Source organism: Dichotomopilus funicola, assembly GCF_033296635.1.
Source record: "Dichotomopilus funicola strain CBS 141.50 unplaced genomic scaffold C8A04scaffold_58, whole genome shotgun sequence".
NCBI lineage: Eukaryota > Fungi > Ascomycota > Sordariomycetes > Sordariales > Chaetomiaceae > Dichotomopilus > Dichotomopilus funicola.
The window spans coordinates 3,425-26,327 of NW_026944079.1; the positions used below are offsets into that span (position 1 = coordinate 3,425).

Sequence of the window (22,903 nt, forward strand, 5' to 3'; positions counted from 1 at the left end):
CTCTAGCCATCTCTGGCTTCGCTGCTCCGGGTCTGCATCATCGGGGGTGTTGTTGAACTCTCTACAGGCTTTAGCACACCGGTTCCGTCCCGCCCGGAAATCGGGGTTGCCAGCGGGGAAGATGACGTCGGGATAGTGGACGAGCTCAGACTCGTCGCGTACGCTCGTAATGGTTGATTCGCTGCTCATGTTGGCGGTGGATGAACGGAGAAGCAAGTTGGAGTGAGGATGAAAACAAGGTCTGATGAAACGTGTAGGTCAAGGGCCAGGCGGATTGTAGGCCTTTTGTATCAAAAGTAGGTGGACTTTGGCTAGTGATGGACGAGGTACGTTTGTCGCCAGGCCCCACGGTGTTGGCAGGGGACTGCGCAGTTGATGGTGCCTGATATCTGCGAAAGGGGGCTTGTGGGAGCTGAGGGCGGCTCGCGTGACTTTTGCCTGGCGGTCCAACGAACAACAAACCTCCCGTTTTAGATCACACAGTTTCGGCAACCAGCCAACAGATGGTGTCCTCCCAGTGTTCTTTGTCCGGCAGCCGTAAAACCAGGTTGGTGCGCGGGAAAGATGGCTTGACAAACGACCGAGAGAAGGCTGGAAGGCGGGCCAGTGTCGGCTGTCAACTGTTGTGTCCCTGTGATGTGGTCGGCGTGCTGTCCAGAAAACGAATCTGCGGGAACACGGTTCATAGTCGTAGTTTTAATGCCGACCACGGATTCCTGAAAAAATGCCAATTATTGCTGTTGACGAACGAACAGGGCAGGGCTGTGCGAATTGAGCAAAAGGGACGCAAGACTTTTGGTCGGCGAATGTGTTGCCGTCCCTCGCAGTCTTAAAACCGGGGGAGGGAAGATCAGCAAATCCGACCCCCCCGCGCCTGTTTCTGTCAATCTTCCACAGACACTCCTGGCGCCCCCCGGCCGCCAGACAATTCTTGATCCCGCGACCGATGACACGCATGGGCCGGGTCGCGGTTGTCGACACCATGTGTCGAGACTTCACTGGGCATTTCGAAGAGATTCTCCGCATATGTGGCTGCGAGATCGACCCTGGCCGGCGTCTTCCCCGAATGGGTTACCAACCTGCAAGCGAATTTTCGGCCCGCCGTCGTGTGACAGCGCCCCGTGGAAGCGGTTCCTTGAACCTTACCCCCTGTTCCGGCGACCTGCACAGGCTGTTTCTCCGGGATGGGCCAGCTGCAGACCGAGCCGACGCCATACCCTGCATGGAACAAGCCACTGGCTCACGTTAACGGACGGACAGTCTGACTACATAACCAAATAAAGGGGATCCCGCATGAGAGGTGAGAAGAAAAAAGATGGAGGGGGGTTAATGAGGCGTCTCAATGGCTCGTTCTAGCCATCAGCCACATCGCCGGCCGGCCTCGATCCCTCACGTTCGTCAACGGCAATGGCGCAGCGACGCGGGTTGGTGGCATGGATCCGAAGCGTTGACGGGGGTTGAGCGTCTGGAGTGTTCAGGCTGGCCAGGCACGCAAGAGCCAGCGCGATGCTTTCCAGCGGCGCTTGCCAAGGATGATGTTCATTCTGGAGGGGACGCGGGTGTTCGTGGGCATGAGCGGGCTCCAGACGCAATTCCGCGGTCCAATCGCCGTCGGTGCAGAGACGAGGCGCCCAGCGTGTCCCACCGGGCCGGGCGATCCGCCCATTCCGGGGCCGAGCCGGCTGCCTCCCCGGGCGCCCCTTTGCTGGGGTAGTGTGACCCAACTCTGCGCGGATTGGCCGGCGTGTCTCTCGCGTCGGGGAGCTCATAGTTTTGTTCGTTGGGGGCTTGGAGGAGGCCTTGTTGATTGATTGCTTTTGTTGCGCAGCTGAGTCTCCTAAAAATGCTTCAGAGTTTCCCCCCCTCCAAATTTTCCTATTCTTGGAGTTATCCTCGGTTAGGTGGGTCTGACCCCAATCAGGCTCTTGTACGGATATCACGGTCACCGGTCAACCGCCCGCGATGAAGATTGTCAACGGCATCGAACGAGTTACGAATATTGTGGCGACTTGAAACTGGTTCGTTGCTTTTTCTGGCCGAGGTTTGCGGAGCTCTGTAGTTAAAGCTTGGTTCAATACCTTAGCTCAATACCGGGCCTTCCTTTCAATCTTGGCCCTCGACGTGGCGGACGTGGTGGATGAGACATCTCGTTCTTTTCTGGCGGAGGAACACAATACATCGAACCACGGCCATTGTTCGCCGGCGCACTAGTGAAGCAATGCCCACCTCGAGCTGCAGAGATGTCTGAGTACCCAGGATTGTGAGCTCGACGAACGCTTTTACTATCTCATTAGGGGAAAGCAAACCGTTGCAGCTGCAACTCACCTTCGTCCGGGTGCCGTCAGCCGTGACCCCTGGGCCGTGGCTGGCCGGCCCACAAGGGCCGAGCTGGGGGGTGCCAATGTCGCAACCGCGGCACCGTCAGCGGTTTCCCGCAGCGTCCGATAGGCGAGAAGCCACCAACCGCACAAGGAGTGACACAGCGCGGCACTGGCACCAAACAGCAGCCGTGGCGGCGGCGTGTCATTGCTCACCTCGACCTTGCGCGAATCATCAACGGCGCATGCCTAAATGCAGCCATCTTCCCCGAGGTGACAGACAGCCTCAGCTTTAGCCAGCCCTGCCAAGCTGTCTCTCACATCATCCATACCGTCTCTCGGCCGCGATTTGCCCTCGGTGGGATCAGAGTCATGGGACGCATATCCTATTGCGGGCTTCGGGCTCCATTTGCGAGCCGAAGTTGGTGGATGCCCGGTGGTTTGCAGTGGTCTCGTATTCGATCATCTTGCTGGTAGTATCGAAGGACTGCGAGGGCGCATAAACAGCACGCGAACTTGGGGCGGCGACGGGATTGACTCCGAAAAAGTGACGGGGAACGGCTGTGACCATGGCAGCCCCAGCGCTGGTCATGCAACGAGACGTCTAGTGAGAGAGAAAGCTAGATTGCGGGAAGGTCAATGTCCCGGGGGAACAATGGGAACAACGGGAGAAACCCATGGGGAACAATGGATAGGGCGAGCCGCCGGGATTAAATGCAATCTCGAAACGAATGTAGGGTGAGGGGCATCAAACGATCAAAGCCAAGTGTGACGGGATCGATTATCTCCAGGGTGGCTGGCACCGTTGGTGAAGGTGGTGAAACTTGGGTGTGGAAGAGCAAAAGGGAAAAAGCGATTTACAACGTGCGAGAAAGAGCGGGGGGCTGCGAATACCACTTGCGCTCGCACTGGGCTGCACGCAGTTGACGGAGTCAACTCCGAGGGCAAGTGCCATCAGGCTAGGAGATTGTGATATCAATCGATCAGGCACAGCCCTCCCGCTCCTTCCGCCACTCATTGTGTTGGCTCGAATCTCAGAGATCAGCAGTGACGCGGATCGGACGAGGCTAGGGCTGCACATGGGCTGATGGGAGCATGGATCACCCCATTGATGCATCGGCCGCTTCCTGACAACTTACACATCATATCTGGCCGGGTTTCGATCGAGACCTTGTTTTACCTCGGGTTGTCATATCATATCCATCGATGACAACAGCCATATTGACGTCTGGAATCATCGGCAAGGGAGCGCCCATTGTGACGAGCGAGCCGTGTGGAGGCGAAGGTTGGCGTTCTACCTCGGTTCTTACTTTCGTTTCTCCCCTCCTTCGTTTGTTTGCTTTGGAGAGCCGTCCCGACCGCCCGGCTGTTTGTCCGGAGACGACGGGTGATGGATCAACCCGGGCTGTGACGGCCACATAAACCTGACACACAGACTGGTGGCCAAAGACCGATGCCAACTGCAATCATCAATGGCCGCAAGGCAAGATGGGCGACCAACAAGAGCAATGACCAGGCCTTGTGGGCCCATGGTGGTAAGCGTATGTCGAGAGATGGGCAACTCCCATAGGACACGAGTCCGGTTGTTTCCCGGGTTGGGCGGTTTCCCAAGGGCTTCATGTTGCTTGGATTTACTGCAAGATGTCACTGTGGCATGGTTTGTTTAGACTTCGTTGTCCTCCTTGTTCCAACACGTTATTGCATTGCTTTTGAGACTGATGAGACCCGGCACCAACTCAAGCTACCTCTTACTATGGAAGTCCCAGACCCAAGCAGGCCCACATCAACGAACCCGACTCTGACCGGCAGCTGCAACACACCCCCAAGACCTCGAGACCACACCTAACAGGCTCCTACTTCTTGACCGGCTTGTTGAGAGCGTCGCTGTAGGCCTTCAGATTCTTACCCGTGAGCTTCTCAATCATCTTGTCGTACTTGGGACGGAACTTTAAGAAGTATCGGGGGTTGAGGTCGGCCTTGAAGACGACGTGCTCGTACTTGAAATGAATCCTCTCTTGAGTGTTGCGCTTGCTGATGCTCTTCTTGAACGCGTCGGCGTCCATTGTTAGGTAGACGAGGTACGTCATGGGCTCAAACGCGTACACTGGGTTCGCATCGTCTGCGGAGATGTTGGTGGCTGGCACGAGCCCGAAGCGCAGCGCAAAGTCGAGCTTGCTGTGGTCACCTCCAATCTCGATATTCTTGAGCGCCTTGACAAAGTTGGTGATCTGGCTGTCGATTTGCTTCTTGTGGTTGCTATCTAGTCCCATGCCGTCAAACATGGTCTCCAGGAGCTTTTCATGGATCTCGCTCATGAGGATGTCGAAACTGTGCTCCGTGTGCACGCCTTCGCCGAAGGTGTAGACACCCGCCATGGGGCCCGTCATTGCGTTGTATGCCAGCTTGGCTTGGACATTGAATGCCACGGCGGCCTCCTTGGTAATGTCAAAACCCTTCGGGTGTTGCTTGATGAGGTCGATGTTGGTGAATATCTGGCAGACCGAATGGGCGTCCTTGAGGTAGCCGAAGTTTTCCTCGGCCTTGGCCTTGTCATAGCCGGTGGTGACACCGATCGGGTCCTCGACCACGACCGGGGGAGGCTTGGGCACCTTGCCATTGTTGACCTGGTCTTCGGCAGACTCAGTGTCACCCTTCATGAGATCGACAAGGTCATCGAATCTGTCGTGAGGCGGGGTGGGAGCACCAGGGGCGGACTCGCCCGCCACGAACGCTTCAGCGATGGGCGTGGAACGGCCAATGTGTACAGCCACCATGGTGTCGAATGGAGAAGATGACAGAGGGGATGGGGATTCAAGGGGTAAAGGAGCTTTTTGGTGCTGACAGCACGTTTTTCTTTCTTGTTTTTTTGTTGGCTTTGGGGGGGCTGAGAACTGCGAGAACTTGAGACAAGTGACGAGTTGGGAGGGTGATAGATGAATTTATTATCTTCTACTCCCGGTACTTTCCAGTTTATCTCACTTTATCACATCTCTGCCTCCCCGAAATCCCTTATCCAGCCGAGTTACCGCTCAGCTTCTCCATTCGTCGAGTGACGGTCAAAACGTAACCTTCCATCAGTTGTCTGTCACTCATCTTGGCTTGACGTCGCGTTCCCTCGACCCCCGCGCGGCCGTTTCGAAGTACAGGTGAAACAGCTGCGGATATCGCGGCGCACGAAAATATTTCAAAAGAGTGGCCCAAGTCGTGGGGTTTGTTGGCCGCGTCAGCTAGTTGTGCCGCCTCGGACTAGGTCACTAGAATTCTAGTCTGTCATTATTGGAGCAGCTGGCCGACACCACTATCAATTTTGACTTAATGACGCACGCTGTAATTCAGGACCGAGTTCAAAAACAGTATCGATTCGCTTCTCGCCCCGCGTTCTTCGTCATGCCAGATGCTCGTTCGGGGCTCGTTTCGTTCGCCATGTCATTGATCTGCTGGGGCTCCGTAGTGACTGTAGCGCTGGCGGCGGGTTGGGCATCCCATTGGGCCTCTCTCGGTGGTGATAAGCGCTCAGAGCGTCGCGCTTCCCTGTTCTGGCTCCTCCCACATGCACACCGGTCCGGCCCGCTTGAACTATCCGCCAACAAGAGAAAACCCGCGATAATACCTTATGTAACCATTGCGGGGTGCTAAGAGCCTGAGATTGCTGCGTGATGGTAGTATTATCACATTTTCTCAAGTCACCGGCCGAGCGGCTATTGACCTGTTGGTTTTCAGCTGGTCGATATGCTTCCCCAACTACCAGATGCGTTGACGCGCATGTAACGAGCGGCTTGTTGCCCCACACCAGGCTCGTTGATCGCCGCCGTTTTGTTTCCCAGAGCGCAGAACAAACAAAACGGAACGGCGAAGTGGAGACTCTAAACCTACGGTACCTATGATGGGCTACATCGTGTATCTCACTACCCAAGTAATTAACCACATCTCCGCGGGCGATCACGAAAATAGTGTGCGCTTTGGACACGAGTATGCTTCCCGACTTGCCTCATCACTTTCCGGGCGTTGAGTCGTTTGTCCCGTCCTGTCCTCCGCACGCTTCTGAAGTTCTGTCTGAGTTCCAAGTCGCCCCGTTACCCTTTGCCATTTTGAGTTTCGAATTTCCTTAGCATCTACGTTTTTTTCCCTTCTCCTCGTCTCTCCTCTCTCCTGAATCGTCTCATTACATCCTAAGCATCACACAACACTTGTTGTTCCCGGAAAGCCATTGCCTACCTAGCCATGAGCGCTTCACACCCAGCCGCGGCTCATGGAGCGCCTTCCGCAAGGTATACAACCCGTAGACACTCCCTCTCACAACAATTCCAAGCCGGCCTGCTAACCTGAAGATGTGTCAGCACGCAAGTTGACAGCATGGAGGACCTTAAGCGCCATCTGAAGGAGGCCATGGCCGATCCTACCGATGTGATTGAGCAAGGGATCGCGCCCCCGCCCTATTTCTTTGTCTTGGAACCAGTGACCAAAGACGAAGAAGGGGCAGAAAAATTCGAAGCGTTACTGAGCGCTGCAGCTGTCGCACGCATCTTTGCCGCGATGGACTTCGTCCAGGGCAGCGGTAAGGGCAAAGCAGGCGGACCCTACAGCCTCCGTAACCCGGACGAGTATGTCCCCGCGTTCAACGAGAAGACCAAAATAACCGTCAACACCTTCCTCACCCGCTCCATGTCGGGCATGTACACGCAGCTCCCGGGCGGGACAGTCTCCAAGCTTAACCTCGACATCACCCGTCGCGACCTTCACGCTAAGATTGTTCAGCTCATTTTTGGTGGGTTAGATCGAATCGGTGAGAAGCACCGGAAGGATCTTGACAAGCTTCTGACAAGCTTCACGACGGCACTCAAACCTTTCAAGGTTCCTGGGGCAGACAAACCGGAGAAGGAGGGCGACGAGGATGACCAACCCGAGCTGCAGCACGCCGTGATTGTCAACTACGTGAAAGCCACTGATATCACGGGTGGCTCAGGCGGTGATGGCGGCCTCTTCATCTACAAACCATCCTCCCGGATCGTGGTCTTCTCCGTCAAGCCGCGGCAGTGGTCCATGGCCCTTGATAAGTCGTCACACACGAAGCCGGACCCAAAGCCGGACCCGAAGCCGAAGCCTGGGCTGGGAGAGGAGCCGGAGCCATCCGATCCAGATTCGACTCCATCCGGCCACGGACATGATGCTGGAGCTACTCATGGCACCGCTGATGCCGCTTCTGCTTCTCACGGTTCCGAAAAGGTGACCACAAAGGGTTGGTGGTGGCCGAAGCCCAAACCCGACCCAGAGCATGAGAAGATCAAATTCACCTTGACTACGACCATCGTCGAGTTGGAGCTCAACGAAGACAAGTTCAAAGCCGGTAAAAGCAAATTTGAAGCGGTCTTTAGGAGCGTGGCAAAGGACGACCAGGAACTGAGCGTCATTGCAGACAATGGTGGATTGAAGGCTTTGGGAGAGAGTGCTTGCACGGTCTACCGCGAGCTCGAAGCATGATTTTTCTTTCTCGTCCTTTTATTGTGTGTCTTTCTTGTTGTTATTCTATAGCAATTGTTGAATTTGAGCAAAGTCAGTATTAGGCTTCTCTTGCCTCTAATTCATTGATTCCACGATGGTGGTGGTTGAGGACTGGCAAATTCGGAACGTGAAAGTAGGGCAACCCCTTTTCCCTGGTCAAGAGAAGGTACGTATTCTTTGGACAACCTCATGGGCTAAAGCCAGGTCCACAACCACGCCAAACAAGCGAAGGAACCGATAACCTAGCAATCAAACACGTCGGAAAGCGCGGCAGGACCGAAAATCAGAGTCACCGAGGGTGATTGGTAACGTCATGTTGCAGAGAGTAGGCTAGAAAAAGCGGATATCCGGCTCGTAATCGCGATGTAAGATGCCCATTCTGTCTACGGCCAAGTCCAGTCTGTAGAAACTGGCAAATAAACACCAAGGAAAGCACGGTAAGATAGAAGAGGAAAGCGCAGTAGGAGGGAAAAGGAAACCGCGACTGTAACGTCATGCCACGAGAAGTAAGCCAATAAAAGCGGATATCCAACTTGTGATCGCTCTGCAAGGCGCTCCTTCTGTACGGGCTAGATGCGGCCAAATCTGCCCAAGATGCTTGATTGTCACATCGCGTACAATGCTCATCCTGTGATGATACGGTGGAGTGGCTTATGGCGCTCATCACTTTTGTCCTATGTCGCTCAACCCTAATTACCGCCTTGACAAAGAGCTCAGCTCGCTTCTCTACGTTGCTCATGCCTGGATCCGGAGCACATGCATGGGCCGATAAGATAGGAACTCCGAAATGATGCCTACACTGAGTGATATTGGCTTTCACGACAGACACGTACGCCAGCGGGGTGGTTGATCAGAGCGGGGGAAAGTCCGAAAGACTGCATGGGAGCCAATGGAAGATTTGATTTATTAGGACTTGTTTCCAGGCCCTTCCGCACGAAGCAGATCTAGTGATAAGTCTGTGAGTGACAACATTGTGGAGAAATCTGTTGTCAATTTAGAGCAACTCCTTACTCCTCGCAGAAGTGGGGCGTGGGGCGTTGAGGCGGCGAGGCCAAAACGGAGAAACGTTACGGAGGGATGGACAAGCGACAAAACGGAACGACCGCTTTCGTTTACACCGTTTGGGAGTTGTGAAGAATCCGATCTCGACGACTTTCACTATTTAATGACGTGTGCTGCTTGCTGGACAGTGATGAGAAAAGGACATGTAAGCGGCCATATCGTTCCTCGATCTGACTTGCGATCTTTGCCCACTATCACCCTCTGAACCGCCAACCCACGGTTCATTTTCCATCAAGTCTTTGTTACCTACCCATTACCAGACATCATGACGCTCACGAACGGCCCGGATATCGGGGACTTCCACCCCGTGGCTTCCCTTATGAGCCGGGCCACAGACCCCTTGCTTTCGGCGTCCGCTGCGAGAGAGGTTGCGTCTTCGGGGGTCCGAGGCGCGGTTGCTGCTGCAAGCAGCAGTTTTGTGGCAGACGACCCTTTTGCGTCGCTACGTGATCGGATGAACTCAGCCGCTGGGGGTGCAGAAAGCGAGACCAAGAAGAAGCTGGCCCCCATGCCCCAGGATGTGGCCGTCATCCCTGACAAGGACGAGGATGACCCGCTGACGGACGAGGATTGGAAACGCAAGGCGATCAAGGACGTCCAGCATCTACGTGACATTGCATCCATCGCGGATCTGTACATCGCCATGTCGAACCTGGAGAAGCGCAAAGCACGTGGTCACCCAGAGGAATACCGCATCACGGACCCGAAAGAGGCTGCGCAAGCGTTTGCTGACATGGCTGACTCGGCGTACCGCGTCATGGCGGGCCCTCCCCTTGTTGGCTTGTATAGCTTCTCGAGCGGCACCGTGAGGGAATTTAGGCGGAAGATGTCCAAGACGGAGCTGCACCTGGGCTTCCTGGCTGAGATCTTCACGGGCTTCAGCTTCACCAAGGCGGCCACCAAGCAGCTCGACGGCATCCTTACCAACTTCATTAAGTCCCTGGGTGACATCAGCGTCAGCACCGAGAAGACCAACAACTCGGTCGACCAGACCATCCGCATCCACCAAACCATCGCCATGAACATCACAGGTGACGACGAACGGGCGATCTGGGTCTACCAGCCGCGGACGCGCATCATCTACATGCACGTTGACGGCAGCACCTGGAAATGGGCCACCAACAAGGCCAACCACGAGGAGAGCACCTTCTACATGAACTATGTTGTCGTCGACTGTGACCTCAATGTCAACAAATGGCTCGGGGCCAAAGCCCAGCTCGAGGCCATCTTCAAGGAAGTCACCAGCAAGACTTTCGCGGACTACGGGAAGATGAGGTATCCTTCTCCGATAGACTCGACCACCAAGTAAGCAGCTCGGAGCGGTGACTGTACAAGGAGTGGAACGCAGAGTGATGGGATTGATGCGGAACAGAATGGTCTTGGTTGGAGGATGAGGACCACATAACTAGCACTCAAAGATAGCAAGATCTGAACCCTCGAGCCCTGGCTTATTTTGCATGCTGTGATCCCACCGAGACCGAAGTTTTATGTACCAAGACAACCAAGCGCCGTAAATCCTTTGGGCAATCGGGGGTCTCGTTAGCCAATCCGATGGGCCATCAACCACAGAACGGAGAAGACTGAGGGGTTATATATTGCGCCCCCCCTTCTCCTGCGCTCAGTCGCCGCTCTTTCCCACTTCCCACCATTTCCCTTAGACTTCAGTCCATTGCAGCACCCTTAAACCCATTGCGCAGCACTGTCTTACGATGGCCCAGTCTCTCGCAACCAAGACCCTCACTCTCACCTGCGTCCCGCCTAACGTGGACAAATTGCCTACCGAACCAAAGATTGAGGACGATTTTGTGCCTGCCACGGGAACGTTGAGCCCAGTGGGATGGAACACAACCATTGGCGGCGACGGAGGCAATGCGCTTGCGCGTGGAATCGGAGTCGGACTCATGGGGAACTTCTTCACCCCGGGTATTGTCCCAGGAATACCCTCTACCATCGCTGACATCGTCCGGGGCGCTCGGCTCGGTAACACTGGGATCCCCGCCGCGGAGCTCGCCCGACTGGGTCTCAACTCGCCTGACTTCTACTCTGCGATCGGGGCCGTCACCGGCGGCTTAGTGTCGTCGGCTACTGCCATTGCGGCGTTGGCGAAACGAGTGAGCCACGACTTCCCCACGCTGTGGTATGTCAACTTCCCGCATAACATGTCGGCTGCCGACGCCGAGTTGGTCGCGCGGCACCGGGAGAGTATGCTGGATTTTCGAAGCTGGTCGTCGAAGAAGTGGTGGGAGGAGGTCGACCGCCGGTATGGACGGGTCGATGACACTGTTGCGAGGTTGAGTCAGAGTAAGGAGTTTGCGGAGATTGCGTTTGAAGATATGGTGAAGATGTCATGGTAAGAATATCCATTTCCCTTGGCCTTTCCGGTTACTATCTTTGTGCAATTGTTGCTGATTCCATGGGGCAAACCACACAGGCTTCGCACCACTCGCCCTCCGCACCCCGACCAGTACAACTTTGATTGTGAACGTTATCAGCTCCACACCCAGATGATTTCGTGGGTGCTTGGCCGAGGCTGGTGGACGCCCAGTGAGGATACTGCGCGAATCCTCGAGCCCATCTTCGAAAGCATTGTCAGGGGCGCTTTGGCAGGAAGCAGAAATTACAGCCAAATGCACAATGTCGTAATGGAAAAATACGTCTATGACGAGTCCACCAAGACCATCGATTCCTGTACGTGACGTGACCTTATCACCGAGCCTCCGTCGCGGGGTGACAGGAGGCTTTCCACGGTGTGTTCCGCTCCCGGCTAACGTCTTCCTAGTTATTCGCCTCCTCTCCTTCGAGCTGCATGAGGATTGTTATGAACACGTCACTGAGGGTAAGCACGGGACGCGGCAATACCGGGTAGCAGTCTCCCTCAAGCTTTGCATGTACGAAGCCGTCTTCGACATGGCGGTCTGGGACAAGTTTTCGGCTACGTTGAGCGACGACGACACGGATCCGCTGCGGGACTTTGTCAAGAGTTGCACTATTAATGTGCCAGAGAAGCGATAATGGCGGACTGAGACATAAGTGTTTGTTACCCACCGCAGGTCAATCGAACTGGAAAGCCCCCCTGGAGAGGTACACGAAACCACATCCATATCAATAACGAATCATCAGAATGCTTGATGCCACACTCATGAAAGCCGAAAGGCCTTCATAACAGCTAATTCCCGGTCTTGCTGTAACTGCCGTAGCTTGGTTGAGCCTGTGCGTGAATTCAAGGCCCAGCCTTCTAGAATCCCCATTCGTCCAGAAAGCACTGCATAGTCTCCAATCGTTTCTCAACATCACCACCGGCTCCGGAGGATCCATCACCACACAGCTTAGGAAGCGCGTTAGCGGCCACCGCGACCATCTTCTTGGCCTCCTGCCAGTGTCCCGTCCGAACCCTGCAGCCGGCGCAGTCCAGTAGCAGCGCTACCCACTCCATGGTGGAGGTCAGCATGTCTGCAAGCGCCGTATAGCACATGGCGACATGTTCCGCAGAGTCCAACACCCAGCCGAGCTCACTCAGATCTTCCTTAGAAGAGCCTCTGATTCCCCCCGTGTCAGGGACATATGTGCGGACGAGCAACGCGGCACGCTGGAAGGCTGTTTCAGCAGCGCTTCGGTCGAGTTTCGAACGAACATAGCTTTGCGTAATTCTGTGTATGGACAATGACCGCTTGGGTTTGGAGCCCGTTTCGGTGTCGTCGTCTATGGTTCTAAGTCGGACGAGCGTCGAAGATACGAGCTCTTCCAGAATGGGCGCCGTCCTGGAACAAGACATTAGCATTTTCCACACTCAACAGCCTGTCAAACAGTCGCTGGCTTACGTGCGAGGTGTATCGTGAGTTTCACCGGTACGTTCTCCCCCTTGTAGGACCCGAAGTAAAACGTCCTCATCCAGGCCGTCCGGGTACAAGAATGCCAGCAGTTGCAGGGCTGCAGTGCCTTCAGCAGAGAGACCGGCAACGGTGGAATAGAACGCCTCATTCAGAGACCAGGAGTAAGTGGAACGTGAGTGCAGTTCCCACTCAGTAGTTTTGATTTCTTCCAAAAAGACGGATAGTGGAAGTGCGTTCTTCCTCACACAGGTCGCAGCCACATCGAGGGCGAGCGGCAGACATCCCAGGGCATCAGCCGCAGCCGAGGCCAATTCTACCTCTTCTTGCGCGGGGCTGGCGTCTAGGCGGTCCAACCTCTGGAGCAGGAACTGCGTTGCCTCGCTTAGTGTGAAAGCGGAAACCTCAATAGATGCTGTTCCTGGGTCTGGTGCCGGCTTTCGTGACGTGACGAGAACCGAGCCGTGGCCTCTGGTTGATTCCGGAAGGAAGCGGTGCAAACTTCCCATCTCTGGATCAAAGTTGTCGAATACTAGGAGCCAAGGTTGATCTGTTGGAGACATTAGGATGACAATCATGCAAGAAAGGGAGAGCTGGTTGCGCACCCATGTGCCTCAAGCACTCAAGTATGATGTCCATATGCAAGGCTGGCTCTGATGAGCTCGTAAGCCCCAGGCCACTGACGATAGACGAATACGACATGGCAATTGAGGCCGGCGATTCCGCGTTAATGTGCCAAATGATGTGGTACACAGCAGATTGTCCAGACTCGGAATGCCTATAGCCGTACTCATTTGCAATCTGCGTCTTCCCAATCGCACAGGGTCCATGCAGAGTGCACGTTGAGATGTTTGCATGTTCCCGACGGAGGAGCGTCTCATAAATTACGTCGAGTATCTCCTGTCGCCCGAAAAACAGCGGATTTTGGGGTGGACGGAAATTAGCTCTCGTGGATGTCCGTGATGGCGGGGGACTGGTGCCCGGGATAGTGTCTGATGGAGGGGAGCAAGATGGCCCACTAGCCTCATGATGGACGGTGGTGTCCCTGAGCATAGAGTAAGAAGCCGCCCGCTGGTATACCTTCGATGACTTGAGTATCTCGCTGAAGGCGAAGTGTTCCGTGTCGCTGGAATCCACCAGTTCGGCATCACGGAGGCTCGCGACGCTGTGGCGGACGGACGCAATTGACTCGGCATAATCTCGACTGAGCCGACTCCAATGCACAGGGTTCTCAGCCGGATCAAATTGACTGGTGAATGTGGTGGTTGTCACGTTAGAGATTGGCTTCATGCTGTGGGACAATCCAGTTACTTGAGAAATACGGAGGCTTACAGACGCGTGGCATCCAACAGGAGGTGCAGGGCACTGGACAGATAGTGAAGCTGCTGGAGGTGCTGCCCCATGAGGTCCTGATTCCAGACGAACCGTAGTCTCTTCCGGCGTCCCAGTTTCTTCTCATCGACGACCGTGGGTCCTATAATTTTGTCGATATCGTCTTTGAGGTCCTGCACGACTTGGGTATAATCCTGGAATGCAGCCATCATGGTATCCAGCCAGGGGACCGGCCGTCCAGAAGACGCTATCGTCGTCTCCAGCCATTCCTGGATATGTCGGGCAGCCAGCTCAATGGTCGCACAAAACCGCTTGATGTTGCTTATCGTTTTGGAGGCTTCGTCATACTTGCCCTTGAGATTCGCAAGTGATTGTGGGACGGAAACACAGAGGCCAGCAAGTTGCAACGCAACGCCGGCCACACTCAACGCCGAGACGGGATCCATGTGGGCCGAAGAATGCGAATTTGATGTCAAGATAATGAAGATGGAGCTGGAGAGAATGCGCAGTAATGATCCCCCAGTCCGATGCGAGTGACCAAAATCATGCCAGTGCTCTGCTCAACAGGTCGGTTTCTCTCGTCATGTCAGTTGAGTGGCAGTGCCTAGCAGCTCACCATTCAAAAACTGGAACCCTGAGATCAAGGGCGGGGTAAAAGGGAGTGCGCCTTATCAGAGCGCCTTATTGATCGCCTTGGCGCTGATCTTAGGGCTGGCTGGACTGGGTCAGGCTCCCCGGGTAACACGATTAATGAAAGACTCTCAACGTTGGTAGAGGGTAGATAGGTACTTCGTAAAGGCTTTGACAGCTACCGGAACCGGGTTCACGTCCCACCACAGACTCCTCAAGCTTCCAGTTCCTTTATGTTCTCGATCCAGAGCGTGGAGGGGGCCACACTCGTGCGTGGCTCATGTCAATCACCGCTTTAAGCAGTCCTACAGCTAGCACCCGCCATAGGAGTTCGGAATTGCCCTCACAGACAGGGCCTGCTGCGCCTTGCGGGTAGGCACCTACAGGCTCAATAATTGGAGGACAGAAAAGCTCCTGTGGGGATTCCCAACGTGCATATTGTTGGTTGCTTGTGAAGAACGCGACAACCTGCGGCCTGCCTGACACAAGCCTACCAGCTTAGAGATACCAAGTACGAATCTCACCCAGTTTCAGCCTTTCGTGTTGTCCACAGCTTCGGGTGAGCGAAGTAGAACAGGCGACGCTTTCCGGCCTCAGTCGCCGGTGCCGTTTACATTCGTTACGGAGCGTCCGGGAACGCGAACGGTTCTCAGCCGGCAAAGCCTTGGGCGAGCGTCGGCCTTACGCTTGTTGAGTCATCAGTTGCAGCTGTGCAAAGGGTAAGATTTTGCTCCTTCTCACCATCTACTCAACGCTACAACCAGGGTTATGGTAGATGTAACATCTGTAGGGTGATTCCCACATCTTCAAGCCCCTTTATTCCCATCAGCCCAGCAGCTCTAGTGAAACCTAGGCGGCTCGTAAATGTCATCCGGATCTAAACGCATGTCAGTCATCCTTGTCAATACGGACTGGGTGGGTACGCCAGGAGAACAAGTCAACTCCAACTCCTGCACGACGAGGAAAACTCACCTTTTCCGTGCTCCAAGATAAACTTCCTCACATCCTTTACTCTCCTGTTAACCTCGCTCAACAGGCCATCCAACTGTCCCTTCACAGCTTCATTCCTCTCCGCACCGGCCTTCAACGCTTTCCCGGCCAAATCAAACCGGCTAACTCGGTTGACAAGCATCATATCAAACGGCGTCGTGGTGCTCCCTTCCTCAATATACCCAGCCACATCCATGCGGTCTGTAGCCGGCCGGCCAAACAGTAGCCCTTGCAATTCAGTCGGATAGCCGTGATAGTTAAACAGCACCGGCCGGTCGGCTGTGAACATCTCCTTGAACTTGTCTCTGCTCAGAGCGTGCGGATGTTTGGACTCCGGCACAAGGATCATCAGATCGGTCACGTTGATGACCCGCACCCGTAACGCTGGGCATACGGTTCGGAGCAGCTCGGCCGCTTTGACTACTTCGAAGGTCACCTCGACGCCGATACCCACGAGCACGACATCTGTATCCTCGTGGTCACTACCGGTACCCGCTGAGGAAGAGGAAGAGGCAAATTCCCACACGGATGCACCCAGACGACAGTGCTCGGCGGCTTCGTCGGGGGACAGGTACACCGCGGTGGGCTGCTTGGAGCCAATGACAAGGTTGGTCTTGTTGCGTGATTGCAGACAGTGGTGGACTGTCGAGAGGAAGCAATTGGCGTCCGGTGGGAGGTAGACCTAGTTAACGGTAGCCCAAGATGTTAGCATGCATGACCCACAAAGACTAGTGATTAGCAACACACGGCAATAAAAAATCTTACCCTCGCCGCCTCGGGCTTGATATTCAACACCGCACCAATAAACGACGGGTTCTGATGCGAAAACCCGTTATGCTCCTGCCTCGCCCACGTGCTAGTCTCGATGTAATTGATAGACGGCACGTCCCCGCGCCACGGCACCTCGCGAGCGATCTTGATAAACTTGGAGTACTGCACCATCATGGTATGCACAATCCCCAAGAACGACTCATAGCTCGGGAACAGCGCCGTCCGTCCCGTCATCGTGTACCCCTGCATGAAGCCCTGGCAGGTATGTTCCGACAGCACCTCGATCACGCGGCCGCCGTTGCCGCGCGAATATTGGTCCCATTGGAAATTGCGCTGGGTGTGATCCAGCACGGCATCCAGTTTGTTGCTTTCCAGCTCGTCCGGGGAGAAGAGTCGGATTTTTGTGGGGTTAGCTTGGAACACGCTGTCGAGCAGCTTGCCGGTGAATTTCATGCAGCTTTGGGAACTGCCTTTGTCGACGCCGAATTGGCGCCAATCGACCGGCTTGAGGGTGAGATAGGGCTGGTATGTGACTTTGAGCTGGCCGAGCTTTTTTGCGTCGTTGGTGGGAAGAATGTCGAGGACGGTGTTGGTGGGTGTGCCGTCAGACTGCAAGAGGTTGCTGATCTGGTAGCTGGATAGCCACTGGCTCAAGGCGTTAAGCTGCTCTGGGTCTTCGCGGTCGTTGGCCTTTGGGAGTGGGACTTGGTGGGCGTGGAAGGATCCTTCGATGATCTTGCCTCCAACCTCTTTGGGACCTGTCCAGCCCTGTAGGATGAGACAAAGTTTTGTAGTTAGTCGATTGCACTGTGCAAGTGTCGCGATATGCCATGGACAGTCCAGTTTCGTGGTGGCATTGCTATGGCCTTCTTACCTTGGGCGTGCGTAGCACCAACATCGGCCATCTAGGCTTTGCGATCGGTTCTCCCGAGCGCGCAGCCTTTTGGATGTTCTTGATCTCCGCTACCGCCCATTGCAGGGCATCTTGGAGATCGTCATCAATATTGTCTAAATCTTGAACGATGCGCACCTGGTAGCCGTAGCCACTGAACAGGCAAACAAGTTCCTTGTTATCCATGCAACCAAAGATGGTACGCTCGCTGATCTTGAAACCGTTGTCATGCAAAATGGGGATTACCGCCCCAGACTCCTTCGGGTCAAGGTACTTGATAGCATGCCACGCTCTAAAATTAGGTCAGAAGCCTGAATTTGTGGTCGTCTTTATGCATGATCATTTCTTTTCATCAGTGAAACTTACGCAGCTGTTGGCCCAGTCTCAGCCTCGCCATCTCCAACGATGCAGGTAACAATGAGATCAGGATTGTCCATGACGGCGCCAAATGATGCAGCCAAAGCATACCCAAGTTCACCACCTTCGTGGATGGCTCCGGGTGTCTCCGCGTTGATATGGCTAGATTATAATTGTCAGCGACCACCCCTCGGTACGTTTACCCCTGTCGTTCCTTGATCAGACACCCACCTCGGAAACCCGCCCGGCACAGAAAACCTAGTAATGAGGTTCCGCAGCCCCTCAGCATTGCGGTTGTATTCGCCAGGATAGAACTTCTCGAGCGACCCCTCCAACCACAAAGCGGCCAGGGCAGCAGGGGCACCGTGACCCGGCCCAACGACGTAAATCATGTCGAGATCCTGGATCCGGATGAGCAAGTTGAGGTGTGCCCACACTAAAATGATACCCGGGCATGTTCCCCAGTGGCCTGCAAAACATTAACTTCAACGAACGAGGCAGCGCAGAGGAGGACAGAGTCAAATTTCCGACAGGCAACGTACCCAAGAGTCTAGGCTTGATGTGTTCAGGCTTCAGTTCGGATTCAAGCAAGACATTGTCGCAGAGGAAGATCATTGCTGTGATGAGGTTGTTAGCGCGTACTCGCCCAGGATATCATAGGGCTGAGAAGGGGCTCTAACCGGCAGCAATGTATTCAGCGGCATGCTGGAACCCCTGGAGAGACTTTCGGACATTGTCGGGCAGCGGTTTCCGTTGGGCCTGCACAGACAAGTCCAGGACGCTGTCGGGGAGGTGGGAGGGCAAAGGCGGGGGATTGGCGATGGGAATTTGCTTGCTCGGCATGTTGGTATTGTTTTTCGTTCCTCTTTCTATCCTCTCGTTGCGCTCGCTTCGCCGTTGTTTACAAGCTGAAGCTAACAATCTTGTGGATGGCCAAGGATGAGAATAAAGTCGCCTAGGGTGAGCAAGGTAATAGTGTCTGAATCAAGATACCCTCAATTGTGTCTCCGTGAGATCTAAACACATCCAGGGCAGCTGCACGTCAAGCTGGTACAAACGTGAGTATGACGTAGTTGATCCGGGTCCATATTTCCAGTGGTTGCATCCGGCCCCATACCGGACTCCGGCCCCGAGCCGGAGATCATGCACGGGAGTGGGTCCCAAAAGACCCATAATTTGGCCGTGGGCAGCCTCGCTCGACAGGTGCATACTGTGTACAGGTGCATTACAAAAACGGCGACCTGCGGGAGTTGACGGTACCATCGCATTATGCACCAAGTATGAGGTTAGACACAAAATGGAGGAACAATCGAGAAAAGTGGGAGATAGAGATTGAAGGCGTTCAGCCAAAAAGGGAACCTACTCAGGAAGAAGGTTCTGACGATTTGCTGGTGAGCGATTCTCGCCGAGGAGTCCTGCAACCTTCGAACAGTGCCACAAGAAATTGGCCATGTTGCCATGGTAACAAAGTAAGTAGAGAAACACAGGTTAATATGGTAGTCATGGAATCAGACTTTAACGACGTGATTCCTTCAAGTTCCCCGCGTGAAACGACGAAAGACAACCTCCCAAAGTTTTCAGGCAGGAGCTGTGCAGAAGCTCCTTCCGAGTATTAGCCGGGCATGTTTTCAATCCTACTGCCTCTCTGGTCTTCCCCACTTGATTTTGTAAATTGTTTGGTGAATGCTAACCAGGGAGCGTCAGAGAAGGAATTTAGGCTTGGGGTTCTTACCAGAAAGGACAAGGCGTGCTCATATATTTGTGATCTCCCCCAGTTTAATGTTATGTGATCCACCCAGGTTGAAATCTCAGCCTATTGTGAACCTGAACCCTGCGGCTTCTTTCTTCCGTCGCCCCTTCTCTGTTTCCTTCTTCCAACCACTGACTGAAAGTTTACACCCATTCGGACGTTCACCACAGCAATGACGTTCCCATACTTTGATAACCCGCAAATTCGTGGTGTGGTATTCCCAGCACCAAAAAATACCCAGGATAATTTGGCTGCGGTTGACATCGCTCAGTGTGCAGTGAGGAGGAAGTCGACCTGGGGCAACATCGCCCTAAACATATTTTGCAACGCGTCGCATCACGCCCAAAGAAGCACTGGCGGTTATACAATCACTTTTTACCCCTGTAGGTCATTAAAATCGTTAGAACAAGGGACTTTTCACTTATTTTTATTCCGAATCATCCCACCCTGTCTTTCCTTGTCTTTTCTTTCTCACCCCGCTTCATAGGAGCATTCAATTCCCCCCTCCCCCTTTTTTTTCGTGTTGTGTCGTTTAGTCACTTCCCTGAATTCCTGTCTTTGACATTCCTGCTTTCTGGTTTTTTTTCTGCTCTCTTATACATTTCATGGTCGCTTTCCTTCAAATTCTTCACCGGACACGGTGATTGGGAGAAAGCCGATAAACAGGCTGCAGCTGTTTGATTGGGATCAAAGTAACTTTCACTGACTAGCATGCAGGGATGGCCAACACTAAGAACGGCGATACTCTCCATGAGGTTGCGTGGCCGATCGATCCGATGTACGACGTCAAGTTGGGTGAGCTCGTTGCGATTGCTAAGAGCCTCGCAATTGCCATCCAACAAATCAGGGACAACCGAGCTAGTGGAGCGAGGAGACGCAGTGACCGTCACCATATTCAACGATAGCAATGCTGCGCTGACGATTCTCAACGGCAAAATATCGCCCCTAGCGTTGTGGATAACCGTCGACCCCATCCTACGATTGATCGAAAGGCAGAGCGATATAATCGCGTCTTTAGGGCCCACCGTTCGACTGTACTTGCGCTGGATCCCTGGACATGGACACAAGATTTTGCCGCACCAACGAGCCGACAAGTTGTCGCGGATCTCCCGAGAACGTCAGCGGTCATACTGGTATGAGTATGACAATAACTAGGAGTATTACATGGAGTCTTCCACCATGCACTAGTTGAGAGAAAACCTCGTCTTTTCCTACCAGCGCGCCGTTCCGCTATCACCAAGCCTTCGAAGGCAACTACGCCACCCACACCCCCGAAGGCTCCCGGTAAAACAAGGCATAATCCTTCGGGCCTATTTTCGACGACGGTATTGTCCCAGATCTAAATCATGTTTTTTCTCTCATCTATATAATTTAGTCCCGTTTGCATTCGAAAAGTAGCTACGAAGTACATGTGGATGATTCACTGGCTTCCACAAACAGATTCGAAATCAGAATTCAGAAGGATTGTAAACGGTAACGGTAGTATATACGTATTAGCCGGCTAGTCCCGACTTCCCAGCTCTGTTTTTCTCACCATTGGTAACCTCGCCTCTCGGAGTGATATCACCCCATTAATCATCGAACCGCCGGCCTTGGTGGTTGGGATTCACGTTCCACTTCCAGGCCTCGATAACACTGACAATAACATCACCACGAAGGGCGAAGTTGAAGGGTTGAAGTCAAATTTACCTACTGTGGAGTCGGTGGAGTCTTGGCGCCAGTGAGCGGCTATTGAGGCTTGCAACAATGGAGCTTGGCAGGTGTTTCGATGACACCCTGTCAGCCCGTTTAGCGAGATGCCTTGGCTAATTGCGACGACGTCCGAGGTGGGAGGCCTCCCACGGCACATTGCCTCAGGAAGAAAGTCGTGTCGTCACTAACTAACTAGCCAAAAACAGAGACGGATCCGAATCCGTCGACTAGGTGGGTCAGTTTGGTCGAGTTACCTAGCGATTCGTGGCAAGAGCATCGGGTGCTGGTCTCAGCCTTTTTAGCTCAATGAATTACTGCGGCTTGCCTCCGCGCGTTACTTGAACTAGCTATGGTTGGGCCTGCGATACGAGACTTGCAAGATTCTTGTAACGCTATCGTTGGGTGTTCATTGTGATGAGGAATTGGGAAAAGGAATGGATGACTGGTTTCCCAATTGGGGTATGGGTTGTGGAATTCCCCTGGGCGCGATCGGATCTGGGCAAACGATGGGGCGTGGTTGCTTCCGCCGCAGAGATTGGCTGCTTGACCCCAGCTCAGTAGCCCCACTGCAGCGCCCGCCCGTCCACTGCCCCGGAAAAGAAGTTTCCCAGAACACTCGGCTTTGTTTCGACGACGCGCATGCGCCTCTGGGTTGTCGGACGGGGCCAAACAGGCGATAATAATAAATGTCTTGCAAACAGACGAGTAGAACGGCCCTGTCTTTGTTCTGTTGGCGCGTGCCATACTTCGTAGAAGCGCCGTGTTGGGAAGCGACCGTTGCGCCCCATGACGCCGCCCGCAGTTGGCACTGACTGGCTGTGCCTTCCTCATCCGCCTTGCCTGCCCGCATTCCATCTCGATCCGCCCTGAGAGATCCCCCCTGCGGGTTCGGAAAACGCCTTTCGTCAAGTTTAGCTGGGCAATGCGCCCGGGTACGTCTCAACGGCCCGCGCAGGTGGGCTTCGGAACGGGATCCTGTGTTGTCCCTGCCTAATTTGTCGCATCCGTCATATGACTTTGCGGTGAAGCACGTTGCACAGGTCAGCACCCCGCTTCCCCTTTGACCGTTGGACAGCGAGGCCCAACACGGTGTTTCGATCTTCTGTGAGTGGACGGGACCGGATTGATCACGCACGCTGCATCGACAACGCATGCCAGGCCGGGTTTCATCCACGGTGGCCAACACCGCGCTGGGGAAAATGCAAGCAGAGTGGTCCGTTTACTAGTGTACATAACTAGTAGTTGGTTCCTCACTCTTACATCACCGTACCTAGAGCTTTCCCGTACAGTACGCACTACTGTGCAGCGAAAGATCTAACACAACTGATGAGGTATTGCTGTGGCTCAGCCTTTGAGTCGGTGCTGTGATTGCGGGACGCTCGCCACATGCGCACTCCAGAAGCGGCGCGGTCCATGTGTTCATTCAGCATAAACACACACTGTCTGTACCTGCCAAGCTGGCCAAGAACAGCCAAGAGCGATGGGCTCTCTGTGTCTGGTCCTCGAATCCGCACGATCGTCATCGCAATCAGAGTGCAATGCCAAGTTCGCCGCCCTGCCGCATTGTGCCTTGGTGGCATGGTGCTGGTATTTTTCTTGGTGGAGCGCTTGCGGCCTTCCACAAGGTCTCAAGAGCCCGCTGCCCGTTGGGTTCCTGCCCCAAACACGCGCACTCTTGTCATCTGCGCAGCACGAAAGCGCCCACACTGCCCGCATTGAAGTCCCAAGACCTCATCAAGGGTAGATTCCATCCAGGCGCTATTTAACAGCGTGGACAACGGAG

At 54.3% G+C, this 22,903-nt stretch overlaps 8 protein-coding genes across 8 annotated transcripts in view; 4 read left to right on the plus strand and 4 right to left on the minus strand.

Annotated features, from left to right (window-relative positions):
* C8A04DRAFT_30926 (trimeric LpxA-like protein) overlaps window positions 1-189 on the minus strand; it is a gene marked incomplete at both ends in the record, with an annotated part of 1,509 nt that extends 1,320 nt beyond the window's left edge. Inside the window, one exon of the mRNA XM_062781569.1 lies at window positions 8-189. Within this exon, the coding sequence (XP_062634799.1) occupies window positions 8-189 (182 nt within the window). The remainder of the gene's footprint in view (window positions 1-7) is intronic.
* Window positions 190-4,171: 3,982 nt separating this feature from the next.
* On the minus strand, window positions 4,172-5,092 carry C8A04DRAFT_30927 (uncharacterized protein; the record flags this gene model as incomplete). The annotated part of the gene is made up of 1 exon (XM_062781570.1): window positions 4,172-5,092. The coding sequence occupies one exon, from the start codon at window positions 5,090-5,092 to the stop codon at window positions 4,172-4,174; it is 921 nt and encodes a 306-aa protein (XP_062634800.1).
* Window positions 5,093-6,539: 1,447 nt separating this feature from the next.
* On the plus strand, window positions 6,540-7,796 carry C8A04DRAFT_30928 (uncharacterized protein; the record flags this gene model as incomplete). The annotated part of the gene is made up of 2 exons (XM_062781571.1): window positions 6,540-6,586; window positions 6,656-7,796. The coding sequence occupies 2 exons, from the start codon at window positions 6,540-6,542 to the stop codon at window positions 7,794-7,796; spliced, it is 1,188 nt and encodes a 395-aa protein (XP_062634801.1).
* Window positions 7,797-9,144: 1,348 nt separating this feature from the next.
* On the plus strand, window positions 9,145-10,188 carry C8A04DRAFT_30929 (uncharacterized protein; the record flags this gene model as incomplete). Its single annotated transcript, XM_062781572.1, has 1 exon — window positions 9,145-10,188. One exon carries the CDS (start codon window positions 9,145-9,147, stop codon window positions 10,186-10,188), a length of 1,044 nt encoding a protein of 347 aa, XP_062634802.1.
* Window positions 10,189-10,588: 400 nt separating this feature from the next.
* On the plus strand, window positions 10,589-11,891 carry C8A04DRAFT_30930 (uncharacterized protein; the record flags this gene model as incomplete). Its single annotated transcript, XM_062781573.1, has 3 exons — window positions 10,589-11,229; window positions 11,311-11,567; window positions 11,659-11,891. 3 exons carry the CDS (start codon window positions 10,589-10,591, stop codon window positions 11,889-11,891), a joined length of 1,131 nt encoding a protein of 376 aa, XP_062634803.1.
* Window positions 11,892-12,114: 223 nt separating this feature from the next.
* C8A04DRAFT_30931 (P-loop containing nucleoside triphosphate hydrolase protein) lies at window positions 12,115-14,484 on the minus strand (the record flags this gene model as incomplete). The annotated part of the gene is made up of 4 exons (XM_062781574.1): window positions 12,115-12,637; window positions 12,698-13,256; window positions 13,312-13,955; window positions 14,039-14,484. The coding sequence occupies 4 exons, from the start codon at window positions 14,482-14,484 to the stop codon at window positions 12,115-12,117; spliced, it is 2,172 nt and encodes a 723-aa protein (XP_062634804.1).
* A 1,023-nt stretch (window positions 14,485-15,507) lies between these two features.
* On the minus strand, window positions 15,508-18,521 carry C8A04DRAFT_14056 (XFP N-terminal domain-containing protein; the record flags this gene model as incomplete). The annotated part of the gene is made up of 8 exons (XM_062777947.1): window positions 15,508-15,545; window positions 15,641-16,340; window positions 16,406-17,197; window positions 17,304-17,613; window positions 17,688-17,840; window positions 17,910-18,147; window positions 18,221-18,295; window positions 18,359-18,521. The coding sequence occupies 8 exons, from the start codon at window positions 18,519-18,521 to the stop codon at window positions 15,508-15,510; spliced, it is 2,469 nt and encodes an 822-aa protein (XP_062634805.1).
* A 1,626-nt stretch (window positions 18,522-20,147) lies between these two features.
* On the plus strand, window positions 20,148-20,583 carry C8A04DRAFT_30933 (uncharacterized protein; the record flags this gene model as incomplete). The annotated part of the gene is made up of 2 exons (XM_062781575.1): window positions 20,148-20,223; window positions 20,291-20,583. The coding sequence occupies 2 exons, from the start codon at window positions 20,148-20,150 to the stop codon at window positions 20,581-20,583; spliced, it is 369 nt and encodes a 122-aa protein (XP_062634806.1).
* Window positions 20,584-22,903: the final 2,320 nt, after the last annotated feature.